This window comes from Vulpes vulpes, chromosome 15 (genome assembly GCF_048418805.1).
Source record: "Vulpes vulpes isolate BD-2025 chromosome 15, VulVul3, whole genome shotgun sequence".
In the NCBI taxonomy this organism is placed as follows: domain Eukaryota; kingdom Metazoa; phylum Chordata; class Mammalia; order Carnivora; family Canidae; genus Vulpes; species Vulpes vulpes.
This window is the reverse complement of record NC_132794.1, coordinates 63,976,959-63,996,356: the sequence shown is the minus strand read 5'-3', so window position 1 is coordinate 63,996,356 and position 19,398 is coordinate 63,976,959. Positions and strand designations below refer to the sequence as shown.

General features: G+C 40.1%; 1 protein-coding gene across 2 annotated transcripts in view; it reads left to right on the top strand.

The window, feature by feature from the left end:
* The window catches only part of MYO1E (myosin IE), a 197,972-nt gene that overhangs the window by 69,883 nt on the left and 108,691 nt on the right, over positions 1-19,398 (top strand). For both annotated transcript variants that reach the window (XM_072738646.1, XM_026000564.2), the window contains 3 exons: positions 8,679-8,822; positions 16,216-16,305; positions 18,472-18,566. In XM_072738646.1, coding sequence (XP_072594747.1) covers positions 8,679-8,822; positions 16,216-16,305; positions 18,472-18,566 — 329 coding nt within the window. The remainder of the gene's footprint in view (positions 1-8,678; positions 8,823-16,215; positions 16,306-18,471; positions 18,567-19,398) is intronic.

Genomic DNA, 19,398 nt, shown 5'->3' with positions numbered 1-19,398 from the left:
GGGACCCTCCTGCTTCAAATAATCTTAACACTAAAGGAACTTTTAGGGTGAAAGATATACAAATCAAGAACACACCTTTACAAATCAGAGAGGAAATCACGTTGCTGCTGCAAACATTTTTCATAGCGAAGCTTCTAGAACTGGGCAGTCATCAACCCATCGGTAAAACTACTGTGTAATTCCTGAAGTGACGTTGATCCATGGTGTGATGCTTCCAGAATAATGCAAATCTTTATAATACTTTTATCTTTGATGATACTACACAGTGACTTAATATTTGTGAAGTGCATGGAATAGTGCCTGGCCCCTTCTAAGGGTTATGTGCCATGATTCATCAAGCCCAAAGATGCTACTAGTTGTTAAGAGAGCCATAATTATTTTATTCTTCTGCTTTAAAAAGAAAAAAAAAAACTCCAGAAAAAAGAAACCAGTGTCAGTTAAGCTGTGACACGACATTGATTATAAAGGTACATCCTGAGCAGCCCCGGTGGCACAGGGGTTTAGTGCCGCCTGCAGCCTGGGGTGTGATCCTGGAGACCCAGGATCGAGTCCCACATCGGGCTCGGGCATGGAGTCTGCTTCTCCCTCTGCCTGTGTCTCTGCCTCTCTCTTCGCTCTCTATGAATGAATAAATAAATCTTTAATAAAAAAAATAAATAAAGGTACATCCTTGGCTGTCTGGCAGGCTCATTCCATGGAGCATGAGACACTTGGTCTTGGGGTCATGGGTTGGGGCACCATGTTGGAGGTAGAGATTGCTTTAAAAAAAAAAAGGCATCCTAATTTCAGAATATTAGAATGTGAAGAAAATGCATCTTGGAATTGATGAACTATGTTAACTGTTGATTTATAACATCTTAGATTTGAACTGTTCTTTGACACAGAAAATAGTGCTTTGGAAGCAACGTTCCAGGTTGAGTAAGTCATAAGTCAAAGAAAGCCTGCTTTTTTTCCTGCTGGGGATCCATTTGTGTTTAAAAGAGTTTACTTATAGCTGCAACCTGGAGTAAACAACAGGAATTGGAGACCTGAGCTGATGTGGACTATCAAAAAAATACAGAAAATAGTGTCATGTGTGTTTCATTTCACTTCACAGGATTCTTTCATGTCCCTTAATCTTATCTTTTTTCACTGAAAACCGGTATTTGTGTGTGTGCACATGTTACAAATATATGCTCAGGCGAAAAATAAAACCATACAGAAAGGACACTTAGAGATGCAACAACTGCAATGTTTTAAGAACCATATTTCCACATAGATATTTTATATAAAAATATCATACATGCAATTAAAACAAAATGTGGGCACTTTCCCATCTCTTGTTATTTTCTTACAAACTTCTTTTCCCTCCCTCACTCCATGTTACCTGCCTGGTATATACCATCCACATGTTGTCCTCTGATTATGTCATCACGTAAAACCAACTCTACCCTGAGAGACATTGGGGGCTAGGGTCATTGACAGTCTTATTCGATCCTTAGGCTCCTCATGGCAGCCCCCAGGGGTTAGTGTAATGTCAGGAACCTCCTTCTGTTGAGTGGGTAGGTCAGAGGGCTGAGAGACTGAGTGATTTGTGGGAGACCTGTGAGTCAGTAGCACAGGATCCTAGCTAGGAGGGCTGGTCTTTGAAAGCTGTCCATGATTTCTCTGAGATCAAGTTGGTTACAGATAGAGCCATGCAACCCAAGACAGCCCCAGTTAATGCATCATGTTCCAGCTTTATTATTAAAGCTATTAAGTCCTCCTGCACTCAGAGTGTCCCTGTTTAGATGATAAATTATGTCTGCGCTAGTCGCTTCCAGGAAGATTGCCTTGGGCCAACCCTGGCTAGGAGACTCTGGCCCTAGTGATCCTGGAGCCAGCATCTATCTACACTTGGCCTTGATGATCACATTGGAAGTAACTTGTAATGTGGCAGAAAGAACAAAGACAAGGAAGTCAGCCCCTGGCCCTTTGTCACAGGGATTAACTGAGATCATGTCAGTAGAAATGTTACACAAATATCAAACTTTTGGTCAGGTCACATGTACTTAACATGAATGATAGCTAGTGAGCACATATTCTATATTCATTGAGGACTCCTTACACTTTATGTGCCAAACACACAGTGTGCTTCTGTTCCCCAGCCCCTCTAAGCAGAGGCAGCTTGGTACATTACAATCCTAGGGTCACTTTACCATTTGTAAAATAGTGACAGAGGGATTATAATAATCATGTCTTGCAGAGCTGTGAGAATAAATGAGATCATGTAAAGTATATCAGCACATCTTTATGGGTTCGGTAAATGTTAGTTCCATTTACTTGAAGGATTAGGGGAATGAGGATATTTGTTGGTTACAGACTGCTTCATCCCCACCCCACCCTCCACTCTACCAGAAACACTTCTTTGTACTCTCTTCACTGCAGTTCAACATACCCATGTATGCTTGCTTCACACGTACATGTTCACATCATCAACATAGTGGAGGGGGGTGTCTAAATTCCATAAAGTTGAAAGACATTGCAAGTCCAGTGTGAGTTTACAGTGCCTGGCTCAGAGGAAACAAATATTTATGGTTGATTTTTTTCCCCCCATCATTTGCCATAGAAGTGTTTCATTCTGGTCAAATAGCAGAACTTCAAAAGGTAGAAATCCTAGACTGTCAACTAAACGATTAAAGTACAACAGATAGTTCTGTTCCTTTCCTGTTATGACTCACTAGGACAGAAAAATCCCATTAAAAAACAAGCCCCGTTCAACAGCAGGCTAGAGCATTACCCATTGTCCATTGTTCACAATCAGAATATGGTTTATCAGCTTTTTAGGGTGATACACTAGTTTTCTAGTCCCAGGTTTTTTTGGCAATCAGATCTGCCGTCCTATTGTGCTCATGGACCAGCTAAACATCCCAGATGTGATAATATCTTGTCATCCAGGCAACACCTCCCAATCCACTTTTCAAACCTGGAAGCGGCACAGAACCCAGGCTTACAATGATGATCCCAGCTTTGGGATAGTCCCGTCAATACCCAACACCACCCCCAGAAAATTCTCCAGTGTATCAGCATCATTTTCAACATTTCTATTTATTTGGTTATTTTACTAACACATGCACGTATGGTTAAAAAGAAAATAAATTGCAGAAAAGTTCAAAATGGAAAGTAGCAGTCACCCTTGTCCCAAACCCCAGGCTTTCTTCCCAATGGAAACTTGTGTATTTTTCAAAAAAACAAACAGATGTCTCTTAAGAACTTGAGACAATTGCAGTCTGCAGTCATTCTGTGCTTCGATCCACATATTGATTGTGATTTTCATGAAACTGGGTATCTTTAAGATTTTTCTCTGTCTGATTCCTTTTAATGACCCACTGGAACTCCTTTGTAGGGTGTGCCATATTCTTGACCGGTGCCCCCGAATCACGTGTCCAGTTTTCCTCATCACAAACTCTGCAGTAGTGAGCAGGCTTGTACATACGTCATGGTGTACATACTTGGTATATCTTGAGGTAAATTCCTAAAAGTAATTGCTGGAACAAAGAGAGTGTGAGTTTTATTTTTATTTAAGTAACTATTTTTACATTGGTTGGCGTGGCTAGAATTTTGATAGCTATTTCCACATTACTCTCTAAAAATACTGTGCAGTTTCCTCTTCCTGGAAGGCTATAAGATATTTATGATCACCCCCTCCCAGCCAGGCCCTGCCCGACACTAGGCCTATTGTATTTAAACAGCACATTTCATGACCTCCCTTTTTTGGGTGTCCGAAGGGTGTTGAAGACTGTAGTCACCCAGTATATGGTCTCCTCCTCTCTCCTGGATGAACCAAAGAAGAACAGTGCTGCCTGAGACACTAGTAAGAGTGTCTGTAGCAACGAAGCTGTGGCAGGCAGGGGCTCCCCCCAAGGCTGAGCTAAGGTAGGGTTTCAGGGTAGAACAATCCCTGCCTTTGTGTGCTGACTCACCTTTGCTCTTCCTGGTCCCCACCCTGGTAAACACATGCAAGTTAGTGACACTCTGCCTTTTAAAATCAGAGAATCAGCAGGCGGGCTCCTTCCTCTGCACGAGGGACTCCTGTGTCTTGGTGCCACCTCCTAAGTGTGAGGAACAAACCAGGCCATTAATGTGGATATGGGTAAACTCACCTTTCTAGAACTTGTGTGTGAATCCATTGCTTTTAAATAAACAGAATCATCATTAGAAACCACATATGGAGGGGCGGTGGGGTGGCTCAGTCGGTTAGGCGTTGGACTCTTGACTTTTTCATCTCAGATCGTGTGATCTTAGGGTCCTGTGATAGAGCCCCATGTCAGGTTGTGTGCTCGGTACGGAGTATACTTGAGTTTCTCCCCCCATCCTCATCCCTACCCCCATGCTCACTCGTGCTCTTTCTCTCTCTCAAATAAATAAAATCTTAAAAAGGAAAAAAGAAAGAAAGAAACCAAATATAGGCCCAAGAAAGTCTGCACTCAATCCTTAATGGGAAATATTTCCCTCATAATTTATAATAATTGTCAGGGCTAAGAGTAACTTTTATCATCATCATTATTGTTATTTTCATTTTTATTTCTTAGCTGGCACATCAGTAGCTGTATTCCTTCCTTGGTACAAGAACCATGCTCTTTAAGGACTGTTGGATGCATAGTTGCTGAGTACCCCTACTTGTTTAAAATATTCCTATTTTTGGGCAGCCCCGGTGGCACAGCGGTTTAGCGCCGCCTGCAGCCTGGGGTGTGATCCTGGGGACCCTGGATCGTGTCACACGTCGGGCTCCCTGCATGGAGCCTGCTTCTGCCTGTGCCTCTGCCCCCCCCCCCCGTGTCTCTATGAATAAATAAATAAAATCTTTAAAAATAAAATAAATAAATAAAATATTCCTATTTTTAGTGCAAAAAAGCAAAAAGTTTGAATTACCCATCCAAAAAAGAAGCCCACAGAAGAGAAGGAAGCTGACTCTTGCTGAGGGGAGAGCCTGGTAAGCCAGGCCTTTGCCAACTGAAGAAAGTGGCCCTCCTCAAGCAGATGGGGAAGTCCCTGTCACTGTCCTTCCTTCTCCCAGAGCGCATGGCAGCCAATCCTGCACCCCACCCTCCCAGTCAGGAGTGAGAGCAAGAAGCAAAGAGGTCAAGATTATTTGCCCCACAAATACAACTCATATTCTTGCAATTGTAACACAGTAGTTTGTGGTCTGAAGGTCACATTTGGCCTCTGCTCCCGGAAACATTGTCTAGGATTGTAAAATGTTAACCATTTTCCTGCTGGGTTCCCCACTTGTTGCCTGTCCTCAGCTGTGTTCCAAGGAACACCTCTAGAAGAGTCATGCTATGATCAAACTCTTTTGTCCCCTACAGAAAAACAGAAAACAGTTTTCTGTTTCACTGTGGGGAGCTATCAAGCTTGTCTGGGCAACGATGAGAGCTTATGCATCTATGTTTGGTTCCTAGCTTCCCTGCCCAGGTTCTCACCCTGTGCTAGAATTGCCCAGCCCAGCCCTGGCCCAGCCCTGGCCCAGCTTTCATTTACCATGGGGTGGGCTCTGATCTTGTCCTTGGCAATCCAAACAGGTGAGTTTTCCCCTCAAAGACTCTGATTGTTCCCACCCTTTCTAGCTCTCTCTCCCTTTACCTCATCTGAATTGATTTTTGGGGGGAGGCAGGGCAGAGATATGAGGGAAGAGGAAGGAGAAAGTAATAGTAAGGTGGGGAACAGTAGAGATGTTACAATTAGAAGACTTTGGACAATTTGCAGTTTTTTTCATTAGTAAGGGAGTGAATAATACACAGTATGGGGGATAATTGTGAAGGTTGAATGAGTTCTCATATATCATCACCTGGGAGAAGGAGGGACAGAGAGGTGAAAGAGGGGAAAAGGTATTTGTGACCAACTGGATATAGGAAATGTGTCAAATAAAAAATAACTCCAGTGTTTTAGTCTTTGATGCTAAGAGAAAGTGGTCATTAACAAAGATTATAGGTCTCTTTCATGATGAATTCGGTTTTGGAGACAGTCCATCATTCTGTGGCCATCTTAAACTTAACAGGTGGAAATATCCAGTAAAGTCTCCAGGGAGACAGTGTGAAGAAACAATGATGTTTGAATGAATTTATCATCATAGAGACTTGAGTTCACATCTTGTTTTTGCTGCTTGCTAGTTGGGAAGTCTGTTTCCTTCCACCTAGCATGGGAATGTTAACCCTCTATCATTGAGTTGATTGCAATAATAAAAGCCACCACAAATCAAATGGCTGATTGCTTTGCTTATAGTAACTACTCAGTCTCACTATTGGTTCCTCATTCTTTAATAGATAGAGGTCTGAAGGCCCCCAAGGGGGACTCTTTGGCATCGAGGGATATTTGAGATCATGAGAGTCAATGAACTCCACAAAGCCCTGTTGTAATGAGAAATAGTTACCATAAAAAGGACACTGCCTCTGAAATGGGACAGACAGTAATATATCATTCTGCAGCAAGACAGAATCAAGATAGTTAGGTTGGATACCAAGACCAACTGGGGTTACCTTGAGGAGGCAGTTTCTGTGGATCAGTACCAACACATACACTGTGACACAGAGCCCTTCCATTTCTTGTCCTTTGCAGGAGTTAAATAACAGCTTGTTAATACCCTTCTGTTTTATTAAACCGTGCTTACATTTTTCAAAGAGAAAATAACATTTTTGGCCTCTTAAGTAGGTGGGTATTTATAGGGGTTAAAAGCAAACAAACATGCCTACTGGTTAGTTACTCTGTGGCCCTAATTTTCTAGGCAGAATAATTTCTGTGAGTGCCCAGAAAAATAATCAAGGAAAGAAGGGAGGACAGAGAAGGAGAGGAGTTGCCTGGAGTCTTTATCTGGTTGGAAGTAGACTGTGGACATTTGATTGAGATCCAGTGAGTCATGCTGGATGCTTTTTCTCTCTTTCTGCTGTGCCACAAGAGGAAGAAGGTGTGGTGAGGTCTGGGGTAGTTTTGTAGAACTGATGCTGCATGTGGTTCTGCAAAAGCCAAATATATCATATAAAGATGCCCTCTGCAAGGCAGCATGGGTGGCAAGCCTTCCAGAGCCCTTTTCTGGAGCTTCAGCCCATGACACTGGTATGCCTTTCCTATGGTAACTCTTTCCTGGCTGGTTTTTAAAAACTGTTTTTCCTAGAGCCTCTTAGAATTGCTCTTATGAAGGACTCACATCTCCTACAGAGAAAACATTACACAATTTCTAAAAGTGGAATTTAAATGGTATTTATTTTGTTTCCTTCCACCTTCCCTTTATCTCAAAGAACTTCCTTATGACCTTCTCTCATCCTAGTTTTGATATCTGAGCACGTGGCCTTTCTAGATACCCTTACTACCCTTATTCAGAATTTTTTTCTCCTTCATCTAAATCCCCCAAAGAAAGTGAACTCTTAGGATGGGGGCAGGAGCCGAATGTCACTCAGGTCAATGAACACCACACATGTGCAGCACATGACATCTTCAGTAGGATGCTTGTAGGCTGTGAAGGCAAGGGAGGATCTTCTAATAACTTGTCATATATCATTTACCATTATCACATATATATTAGATTTTTGCCCTAGTGAGTGTAGACTATAAGGACTATCCTTCCTTGTCTCATCTTTTCTGGCAAATTCAAAATAATTTAGATCCACCTCAAATGGCACCTTCTTCAGGAAGTTGTTTCTGTCTTTCCTAAGACAAAGAAGTCTTCTGCACTGCTGGAACATCCATTTTATATGAGTTTTCATTTTGACTGTTGCTGATTAATGGATTACTCCTGTCAATATCTAGGGGTCCTTCAAAGGACATGAGCTCCCCAAGAGCAGCCACCATGGTGCTCCCATCTGCCTCTAACTCCAGGACTTGCACATAGCTGAACATACGGGCATTCCACTATAGAAAGGCCAAGTGAAAGGAATTCCTGCAGGTCACAGGGTGTTCAGAGGCCACCTCTGGTGTTAGGTTGTAAATCCAATAAGAAGAAAAGGGCTACCGCTTCATCTCTCCAAGGAGGCTGTGGGACTGGATGAGGTCCTCCTGTCCACAGCATGTTCTGTAATCACATTTAGGCTGTCTTGTCCATTTCCTCATTAATGTAGCAGTGATCAGCCATCAAAGTGTAGCTTATCTTTTGAATCTGGAAGGCCAATATTATGTTGATAGTGATAAATTTATGGAGGGAAAATAATTTAGATGGCTTGAGAAGTTAGGATGAGGTTACCTAGCTGTTGTGTGATACATACTGCTTCTGCTTCTGAGTTTTGTCATATAATTTGCAAAACAAGTCTAGAAAGTTTCTGTTTTATTGCTTATTTTGTTGCTAATTCTACAAAACAATAAGGTTGAAGGAATTATTGGATATCATTAATCATTTATTGTATTATACTCGAAATACTCTTTGGGACTTCATATGTTATTTTTCCTTAATCCTTACAGCAACTCTATGAAGTGGGTCTTAATTTCTCCCATTTTACAAATGAGAAAAGAGCAGCTTAAGTGACACAGTGAACCTATATGACTCTTCTCCACTTTTCTTAGTTCGTAGATGGCAAAACTGAAATTTGAATTCAGATCTGTTGATAACAAAGTCTTTGTTGTGCTCATTCTGCAGCATTTGATATAAGGAATATTTGGGAACTTAGTGGCTTTTTTTTTTTTTTTCACCAGGAGAAAATAAACCATCCTAATAATTGTGCATTTTATGTTCACAGGGAAGCAAAGGTGCCTACCGGTACCACTGGCAGAGCCACAATGTTAAACACAGTGGCGTGGATGACATGGTCCTGCTCTCCAAGATCACAGAGAACGCCATCGTGGAGAACCTAAAGAAGAGATACATGGATGACTACATTTTTGTATCCTTTATTAGTTTCTTTGGACTTATTCTGAGATGACCATATCCATAGTAACGTGGCGTATTCCTAGCATGAGAAGATCCACTTGAAATTCTGAACTGACACTATGTGCTCAAATCATTTTCACCATTTCAGAACATGGTTTTGTACTTTTCTGTCCCTTAGTTGAGGTTGTGGGAAGGGCAAAGATGATGCTAAATTATTTGTCTGGAATTTCACGAAATCAGGATGCAGCCAATATTCATCTGTTTCAATCGATGGCACTGAACCTTTGACGTACTTTAGCCACGCACGTGGTTTCTAAAACCTCTGCTGTTCCTAGGGAAAGTCCTGGCCTGCAGAGAATTCTATCGATAGAGCTCCCCAATTACAAAGCAGACAGTTAAGTCCAGACTTAAAAGGTTTTAAAAAGATTGCCTCATGCAAAAAATATGCAATTTTGCCAGTTTTTCTGCATTCTGTGTTTACTAAAGGAAACATGAGAAGTGAAGATCAACTATTGAAAATGCCTGACATTCTTGAGTTGTTCTTTATGTTTCAATTTTAGCTTGCCAGATGCCATTTTTTATGGGGCTTTAAAAAATTCAGAATGGAAATTTGATTCAAATGTGTGTTGACTTCATTATAAACAGAGAACTGTGATATTTGCTTAAGTTCCTACAGGATTCAGTTTTGTTTGGTACAACTATATAAAGATCTCTTAGTGAAATTATTGTAGAATTTTAGATATGCGAAGGTCTGTGCAAATCTATATTGCTGTACCAGAAGGTTTAACTGTGATGCTCTTGTTAACTTCTGAAGGCAAGGTATTTCAGAGGACCATTAAAGGTGGTGTCTTTGCAACTGTCGTTACATACATTTTAGATTTTAACCCCCAAAGCTTGAAGAGGTATATATAGTTTTAACATCTGTAGCTTCTGTTCGTTATTATTTATGCCACTCATTTGACTATTAGTTAAAAGTGCCCATACATATGCAATGATACTTTTGCAGGGACTGCCTTTCTCATCATTCGTGAGTGGGGAGTTCAACACAACAGGATATACTAATACATATATTCAACACATCCAGCAATACTAATTAACAAAATTATTCCAAGACACTTGGATGGTTCTGACCAGTACTGTGCTGTTTCTTATTTACCAGAGGAAATTTTTACCAAATCTCTGGGTAGTTCAATGCCTAAACCCCTCCTTTTAACTATTAATAGGTATGTTTGGATTTGTTAGCTACACTAATAATAGCATCTTGATCTGAGAGGTGACCTACCACCTGCAAATGAAATCTGCCCACTGCCCATTATATAACAAATGTTTTATTGAAATATGGCCATATTCATTCTTTTACTTATTGTCTGTGCCTGCTTGCAAGCTATAAAGCCAGAGGTGAGTAGTTGCCACTGGACCGTAGGACCTAAAATCATTACCTTCAGGCCCTTTACAGAAAACATTTGCTGATTCCTAGTTATCTGTGCAGAGCTTCCTTTTAATTTAATTGTAGGGAAGCAGTTGTATTCAGTGGTAAATTTTCATTTTATTTGGTCAAAAAAATTAAAACATGCTCAACTTTATCTGGGCTTATCACCATGAAAACATTTTAATCCCTTTGATGTGCAAGTCCCATGGCACAGGGGAACTGGCAGGTGATAAGGGTTGGGTGCAGGATATGGATTTGGACTCCCTGGCTTTGAACCCAACTCTACATGGGCTTGGTGACCTCCTGCAGCTTTTATGCCTTTTGTGATCTGTGTGCCTTGATTCCCTTGCCTGTAAGATGGGAATGATAATAAAATGTCCCACATGAAGCTATTGTAGGGTTAAATGAAATAATGAATGCAGTAAGTAACAGTAAGCATTACTTATTATTAGCATATACTAAGGCAAGTGTATAAGTTCCTTCCACATTTCTGAGTTACGTTCCAAAAATTCAATTTTAAAGTTGCTTATTGAAAATTCAAATACATTTTACCATAGAAACTGTTTTAATTGGAGAATTGGTTTATTGACAAGCCCATAAAAGGTGAATTTCCACTGAATATAGTTGAACAAATTTATTGGAATGTTCTTAGAACATGGGTTCAGCTTATTATGTTTTTTACATAGAAACATGGGTTTTGAAAAAAACATGTTAGTGGTTATCATCAGCCAGTCCATCGTCCAGCTGGGCAGACTCACTTCTCCCCATAAAGAGGATCTACCCCTAAAACTAGGGACATTCTTTCATATATCTACTTAAAAAGTAAACGTGTTCATTTCACATGATTTATAAAACACAGTCAAGGAAGGAGAACACTAACATCATTTAAGATCCCACCATAACCTCTTGGTGTATGTTTTTCAATTTAAACACATACATATATGCATATGTGTGTATGTGTGCTTTTTTGTTAATTTTAACAAAAATGGCATCATCTTGCCTCATATATTTCTTAGTTTCATGCATAATTCTTGGCATGGTGCATTGTATTAAGCATTCATTGAAAATCTGTTGACTATCAAGACTTGCTTTTTATATTCAGACAGCAGAAGTTTCAAATGACTCACACAGAGGGGGCTGATTACGAGCCTTTGAATTAATGCCTTTGAATCAATGGCTGACTAATCGTGTGTTCTACCAAGGAAATGAGTTAGTTGACCACTAATGGCTTCATGTTTTAGAAATCTCTACCCACTCAATACACGAGAAACTCCGCATCCGTGTGCTTTCCATCAAGAGCACAGAGCACCTTTCAGCTTTGAGAAAGCTTGATGATTCTTTTGGATGTTTATGAAATAATACCAAGGGTCTAACTGCAGATCTTTCCCTCTTTTAAGTGATAAAATCCTCTTTAACCTTCAGTGCTATGGGACTATTATTACCATAGAATAACATTATCTTAAAGAGGATTTTCCCCCTTTCACTCCTAAGCTTAATAGTTAAAGCAAGAAGAGATTCAATTTCATATTAAGTTATAACATTGCTTACTGCACCTCTTCTACATCTCATACCAGCACAGTTTCACATTGAAGGTCAGCATTTGGAACAATCAATTGTTAATGCATTCAGGCTGCATGTACATTTCTTTGTTCTACATTAGGAAAAAAAATCCTCTTAGAAAATGCTAACACTGTTTACCAATAAAACCCTGTAATTTTCAGCTATTTATCCTAAGACAAGGAAGGTTTAATTTACCATCCGTTTTTTTCTTGAATGTTGCCACACTTCTTAAAATTACATTCTAAAATACATGAGGAAAACATTGCAGTATTCGCTCTTGTTCGTGGCAAGACACCATTTATAGCCACTTCGCTGACGAAAATAGTTCCTGTGCAAAGCACTCCAACTTGTTTTTACTCAAAGACCACACTCAAGTGTGTTTGGCATTTTCAGCCCTTGAATTAGTTGAGACTCTTGTGCCCGACCAACCAGGGCCCAAGGCAGTGCAGCTATTTTGAGTGAGGTTTGGCCCCTGGCAGTCAGTACAAGTGGAGGGGGCAGCTTGCTGCAGTGACATGGGTGTTGGTCTGTGGCTGGAGTCAGGGGCTCAAGTTCCAGCTTGACCAGTTTGCCCATATGTGACTTCAGGCAAGTCACCTCACCTTCCCGCGCCTCCTAACTGATAAATCCAGGGAAGTCAACTAGATCAGTGTAGGTGGTTTTGGGGAATTCACTGATTATTAAAAAAAATTTTAAGTCAAACCCAACTTTGCTTGTAAGACCATTAAAAACAAACTTACAGAAGTTGTATTACCATCACATTTCATAAAAGGAAGAAACATTTAATACCCCAGAAGTAGAAAGGAGATAATCTAAGAATAAAGGACAGTCCTTTGTACTGAATACATTGAGCTTTATGAAAAATTCAGGGCATGTTTCTCTTTTTGTCATCCCTGCTGCAGAACAATGAAAACTCATAGATCCACCACAAGCGTACAAGAAACAATCAAAGATCTGTTGGGTCTTCTCCTCCGTTTCCTCCTCCAAATATTCTGTTAGACAAGATGACATGTATTTGTTTTTGTCTGTTTGGTATGCATGTGTATAATATCATAGTCTCATATCTCCATATATTTTGAAAATTAACCTTGGGCCACACCTTCACAGCCAAAGATTACGTGGGTAGAGACAGTTTACCTTCCGATCCTGCCCGAGCAGCTTTTTCCAAAGGCACACTTGAATTATGTAGTAGGGAGTGGGAGTGAGTTATCTGGGAAATAACCCAACCCAGTAGGGGACCTGTGCTTTGAAAAAAGTAGCTGAGGTCTCTGCAGACATAGCCTGGTGAAAAACAGGGCAGACTGTTAGAGAAACGATTAGGCCAAATTCACACCTGAAATAACTAAAATATGTTTGTTTTCTTCAAATTCTAAATTAATTCTCTTCTCTCAGTTCTTCTGATCTAAGTAAGCGTGTAGTGATTTAGCATGGACAAGAGCTGCATTATTCATCTCAAACCAAACTTTATTTTTCAGGAATCCTCCCAAATAATAATTGACTTCGAGAACCCTACTGGGAGATTGAGGGAATAGTTAATAGTTTTCCCTCTTCTATGAGTCATTGATTCAAGATTGGCTTGGAATAATCTGAAAGAGATTTTTTCCCCCTCTGTCTTATCAGGCCCTTAAATCCTTTAGAATTTATGTGGATGACTTAGTGAAAATCCAGACTTTCTAAGATTTTTTTTTATATAGCAGATTATTAATAGTTAAAATACTGCTTCCTATAAGAGCTCTCATGCAGTCTAGTCCATGTTTGTCCGATTGCCAAGGGCTTGGTGGGTAAGAAGCGGTTGGTGGGGAGCTGATAGCTTTGGCTCATGTCCTCCGGCAGCTCTTTCTTCTTTGAGTGCAGTGCTGCTTTGTCTAGGAGAGGTGGCATTCACTGCATTCCCTTTACAGCTAGGGGGAGGCACACCCTCCTCCATGGACAGATCATACTTGGCCAGGTTTATTTTAATCCCGAGGTACATGGAGACCTCAGCAGGGGAGCCTGCTTCTCCCTCTCCTGCCCTCTGGTCTGCTTGTGCTCTGTCAAATAAATAAATAAAATCTTTAAAAAAAAAAAAAAAAAAGTGTAGACTCTAGAACCAGACTGCCCGGGTTTGAATCATAGGTCTGCCACTTATTAGCTTGTGATTTTGAGCAAGTTTTTTTTTTTTTTAAATTTTGAGCAAGTTTTGTTTTCTTTTCAATTTTTTTTTCAAGCAAGTTTTAAAATTCCTCTCTGCCTTAGTTTCCTCATAGTAAAAAAAGAGTTAAAAGGGTAATAGGGTTATCATTAGGAGCTTAATTTGTACCCTGTAAGTGTGTGTGTGTATTCGATCAGTGTTCATATTACCAACACTTCCGGAGTCTTGGCTAAAACATCATGGACGTTTCTTATCTGCTTAATAATTTTAATTTCTTTTTAAAAAGATTTTATTTATTTATTTAACATAGAGTATGCCAGAGAGCACAAGCAGGGGGAACAGTAGAGGGAGAAGCAGACTCCCCTACTGAGCAGGGAGCCCAATGTGGGCTTGATCCCAGGACCCTGAGCCAAAGGCAGACGCTTAACCTACTGAGCCACCCAGATGCCCCTGCTTCATAATTTTAATGATAAATTTACCTATTCTAAATTTTGCCTCAAGAAACAAGACCACTACTAATCTGTCGTTGGCCTCACCTGACTATGGCACTTAGACTTGGCCATTCTTCTGATTCTTCAGTGATTTCCAGTTAGGATTCTGCAGGTCACATGCATTTGCTATTTCTGCCGTGAACTGCCCCCAGGTTAGCACTGGGTGCATCCTGGTGTGCTCTTACAATGGCCCTTTTCTCCTCTCCTGCTCTTTCATGTTCAGCCCTTTCAAGTCTGAAGATCATTCTAGTCAGTGAAAGGGGAAGCAAAATTGCAACCGAATCATTCCATGTTTTCACCTTGTCTACATATTAGTTTTCAAATATTAACTGGTCTATCCCATATTTCGCTCATCTGTGTTCAATAATAGTACCAAAGCCATGTCTCAAAGATGTTAACACGTGACAAGACAAGCATCTTGAAGTACATGAATTAAGGAAACTGCTGAGCCTTCTGTACTGTTGATTACATTCTCATGATAAGCCTATCAGGTGCTATTGGACCCCATCATCCATTAGCCACAGCTTAGAGATGTGACTTGCCCAAGGTCAGAGACAAAGTGGGCTTTGGGCAACTAGGCAATCTGACTGGATTCCCTTTGCTGCTCTATTTGACACCCAGGTCTTTTATATAAATATATAAATATCCCCTCAGGGGAGGAAATATCACAGCTTTATGTCTTTAACTTCAAATTATCCAAACATTTTGAAATCATTGATTAAAAGAAACAATTTTGAGTATGTGAATTTTGTTGTGTTTGTTCTCTATTTTTTAAAAGATTATTTATTTATTTATTTATTTATTTATTTATTTATTTATTTATTTGAGAGAGTGAGAGGGACTACAGAAGGAGAGGGAGAGGGAGAAACAGACTCCCCGCTGAGCAGGGAGCTCGACGTGGGGCTCAATCATGACCTGAGCGGAAGGCAGTTATTTAACCGACTGAGCCACCCAGGTGCCCCCCTCTCTTTTTAAGTAATTGTTTTCTTCTATGAGAAGAGGGAGCTTAACGATTCTAATTTGTTCACAGCTGTATTCCCAGTATCCAGGACAGTGCCTGGCATGTTGTGGACACCCAATTCAAACTAGTTGATTACTGAATAAATGGAAATACTTTTTATGTTATAATAATACTTTACTTATTGGGGCACGTTAAAATGTGTTGTATAAAACAGTTAAGACTCAGTATGAATGCTTTCTCTTCTGGAAGGCCTTCCTGGATTCCCCATGCAGAAATAATACCTTCTTTCCCTAAATTTGATCTGTGTGGGTTTGTGATTTTCTGCTCCAAATAATGTCTTACAGATATAACTCAGTTCCTCATAGCTTCTAAGGAGTAGGACTATTTAGTTCATCTTGTATCCCTCTATTTGTTCAATGAGTAAGTGAATACATTTTTAGTATACCTAAGAGATATGCAAGTTTCCAGGAAAAAAATATTATTTGAGAAAAGGAATGGTAACTGCACTTTTCAGTCCTAGGTCATTTCTATTTTGGGTTGTTTTGCTTTTTCCTAGCCATACGTGTCAGTTAAAAGGGTGTGCTTCAAATCACTTAAAATAATGATTTCTTTTTGTAGCACCTTGGTAATTAAGCTCATTACTCTTCCAGGAGAGGAACAAAACCTGAGCTATTTGGTAATTGCTTTTGTCTTTATTTATAATCTTTTAGAACACAAGTATCTGAGTTTTTGTTTGAACAGTCATTATGAATTCTTGATAACATCTGGTTACTTAATTTGAAAAATGTGTAGCTATGAAGATTAATGCTGGACCTTAACTGGATATAAATTCAGACATATATAGGATCCGTATTAATCTCAGTCAACCCTTTCAAGCAGATGCCATATTTTGGGGAAAAGGAAATTGAAATGTACCAAGGAGCGGTAAGTTATATGCCACATAAATTACTATAGTGTTTGGGGCTTTTATGATGCATGGGTAATTTTTCTTTAAGTTGGCAATACATTTGCATTTTCTTGTGAATTATTTATTGGGGAAGCTCAAGTAGGTGACATTGTTTGATTTTTAATGATGTGCTGCTCTTTAGAATGCAGCTCAGAAAAGCATAGGACAGAACATTATATGCAAAATTAGTATATGTACTATATATACAAAATATTATATACAAAATTAGGATGTAGGACCTACAGCTTGATGGCTGGGAGCGATTCCTCCTTCCCCGCAAGCCACAAAATTCTAAAGACTGAAAAATCAGTAATGGGTAAAAAATAATAGGGCAATGAGAACCATTCCCTCCAAATCAGAACCTTAGTTAAGCTGTGGCTATGAATGGAACATGAAAAATGAATCTTTTCATTACTTCTTTATTAATGTAACTCTGGTCCCTATTCAGATCCAGTTCTGTAGCCACTTTAGTTGTATGATAAAAATAGAAACTGTAAATCTAATGAATATATTTCATTACATGGCTCAGCACTTCGCCAGGACTCCGCTCCTCTGCATCTTTTCCCTTCCTTCCTCTGTAGCAGAAGCACGAGAGCGTTCATTAATCCTGACCCCTGGAAAACAAACAAAAGGGAGCCCACACAAATTCATCAGTTGAAGTGGAAGGCAATTTACCCAGAGCAAGAGCCCACCCCATTGTTGCCAGATGAATGGTGCTGGTAGCTGGAGCCCAAGGAGGCTGCCACGCGAAAGACCTTTGATAATGCTGCCTTTATGGGAGCCCAGCACAAGGGAAACACTGTCAGCAGAGGCGAGGCCCTGCCCTGGTGCCCTGAGCAGTGGGGCCCCGGGGCAGCAGGCTCGGAGCTGGTTCCACATCCTCAATGACAGCCAAGGCCAAGACAGGGTGCTGGAAGTGCTGTGCATTCATATTGTTTCTCTCCAGTTCTCTGAAAATTGTCACTCGAGTCCCTCTTAGACCATTTATCTCTTAAAAAGTTCTCTTTAAAGAAATGGCCTCGAGTTTTAAGAAACAGATTTATTCTTAACTGCTAGTGGAAGAGTGTTGTAAAATATAGATATTTACTGAGTGCTAGGTCCTGTGTTATGCTACAGCAAAAATAAAACGGCCCTGGTTGCTGACTGTGTCCGGCCCCATTTCACAGATAAGAAAAGTAAGGCTCAGAGAAGTGACTCCAATTGATTGAGTGTGGGACAATATTATCCCAACTTTAGAGATGGGACCAGGGAAGAGTCAGACGATCTAAATGGCTTCTCACTGGATCCACCATGTTCTTCACTCTTTGATGTTAGGTAGTCTTAAGTGTAAGGCACATTTGTTCTTCAGCTTTATACCACACGAAGTCTTCTTAATTTTTGGTAATTTTTGAGGTAGTGCTATTAAACTTCAAGAAATTGAGAAAAGTAGGGCCGAAGTCGTCCTGACACAACGATTTTATTGGCGAATCTGTATTCAGACCAGACATAGCTAAGATAGCTCATGAGACTAAAGCACCAGGAGAATAGCTTGGCGTGGTAGGATTTCCACACCCCCCCCCTCCACCCCCACCTATGAAGATGAAACAAACTGGTCAAACCAGTTTATCCCTTTAAAGAACTACACCTCTTGCCCTCTTTTTAGGGAATATTTTTAAGTTTTCTCATTTATAGACAGTTTCACTTCATTTCCTCTGGGGTTCCAACATGTCCAACTTACCTCTTAGAAACACATTATGTGGGAATTTAGAAGTCTAGTAAAAGTCAGATCTAGGTTTTTAGTAGGCCTCTCTTTAAGACCTGTTGCCCAGATGTCTTCAGAAACGTTTAGAAATGGAATGTCATGTGCAGAGGCGTGTTGGGTGGAAGGGTGTGGTGCTGGAGTATCTGAAGACATGGTTCACGTCTGAAGGCTGAATCACACACACTTGCCTACAGAGGAGTCCTTCCCAATCCCATCTTCATTTTGTTAGTCCTGATGACCTAGACAAGCTTATGAATTCTTGTGTTACACAACGCTTAAGATGGGAACGGCACAGAGGCAGATTCATTTCTAAGACCAACAAAAGAAATGTGATGTGTTGCTCTATCTGACCATGGTTTTACTTTTTTGTTGTTTTTTTTTTTTTTTTTTTTTGCTTCTCTAGGCACAGTATGAAAACCCACCACATATCTATGCTCTTGCAGATAATATGTACAGAAACATGATCATTGACAGAGAGAACCAGTGTGTCATCATCAGGTATGGGAAAGAGCCTTATTAGGAAGAGAGGGGGTGAGACCAGGCCGGAGTTAGCATTCATGGTCAAGGAACAGTGCTTTTTCTGTAGCTGCTGGTGTCAGAGGCTGGTTAACGTACCTGAGTAACAAGCAAGCCGTCTGCCTTGTCCTAGTTTATTTTATAATTCTGAATCATAAAAGCTTTGTGCTTCTATGGGGTTGTGGTTTATACTTCTGTTGCTTAAAGCATTAAGGCTCAAGGGCTCTAACCTGACCTCTCTCTGATGGGCCCTGAACTAATATAAAACATCTCCCCTCTCATTTTGACTGTACCATGGCTTCATTGAATTGAAGATCTTTTATGTCATAAGTAGAGTAAGTATGCTTCACTCTTGTGTCAGCTGGAGTCCTTTCCCCTGGGTTCCTCTTTTTCCTTTCCCTAATAATGTAGTACTTCATGTTTGAACTTTTTTAGTATACTTTGTCATTTGCTTTTAATCTCCTGAGGGCATCACTGGCAAACACCAGCCTTAGGTGTCTGTGGCTACATCTCAAAATCCTTTTAACCTGAGCCAACTCTTGAGTCTTTGCTGGGTTTAAGCACTTTTACAATTTTGTTTACTATTGTGAACATTTCAAGCATACAGAAAGTATAAGGATCCATATCTCCATGACTTTGAATTTGACAGTTGTTAATGTTCTATCATATTTGCATTCATCTTTTTCTTCCTTTTTTTTTTTTTTTAATGGAAGCACTTTTGAAAAAAAAATTTTTTTCACTTTTGAAAATTTTTAAGTTCAGGATATTTACAAACAGGCAAAATGAGAAAGAGTCTTATAAGCTCCTGTGGGTC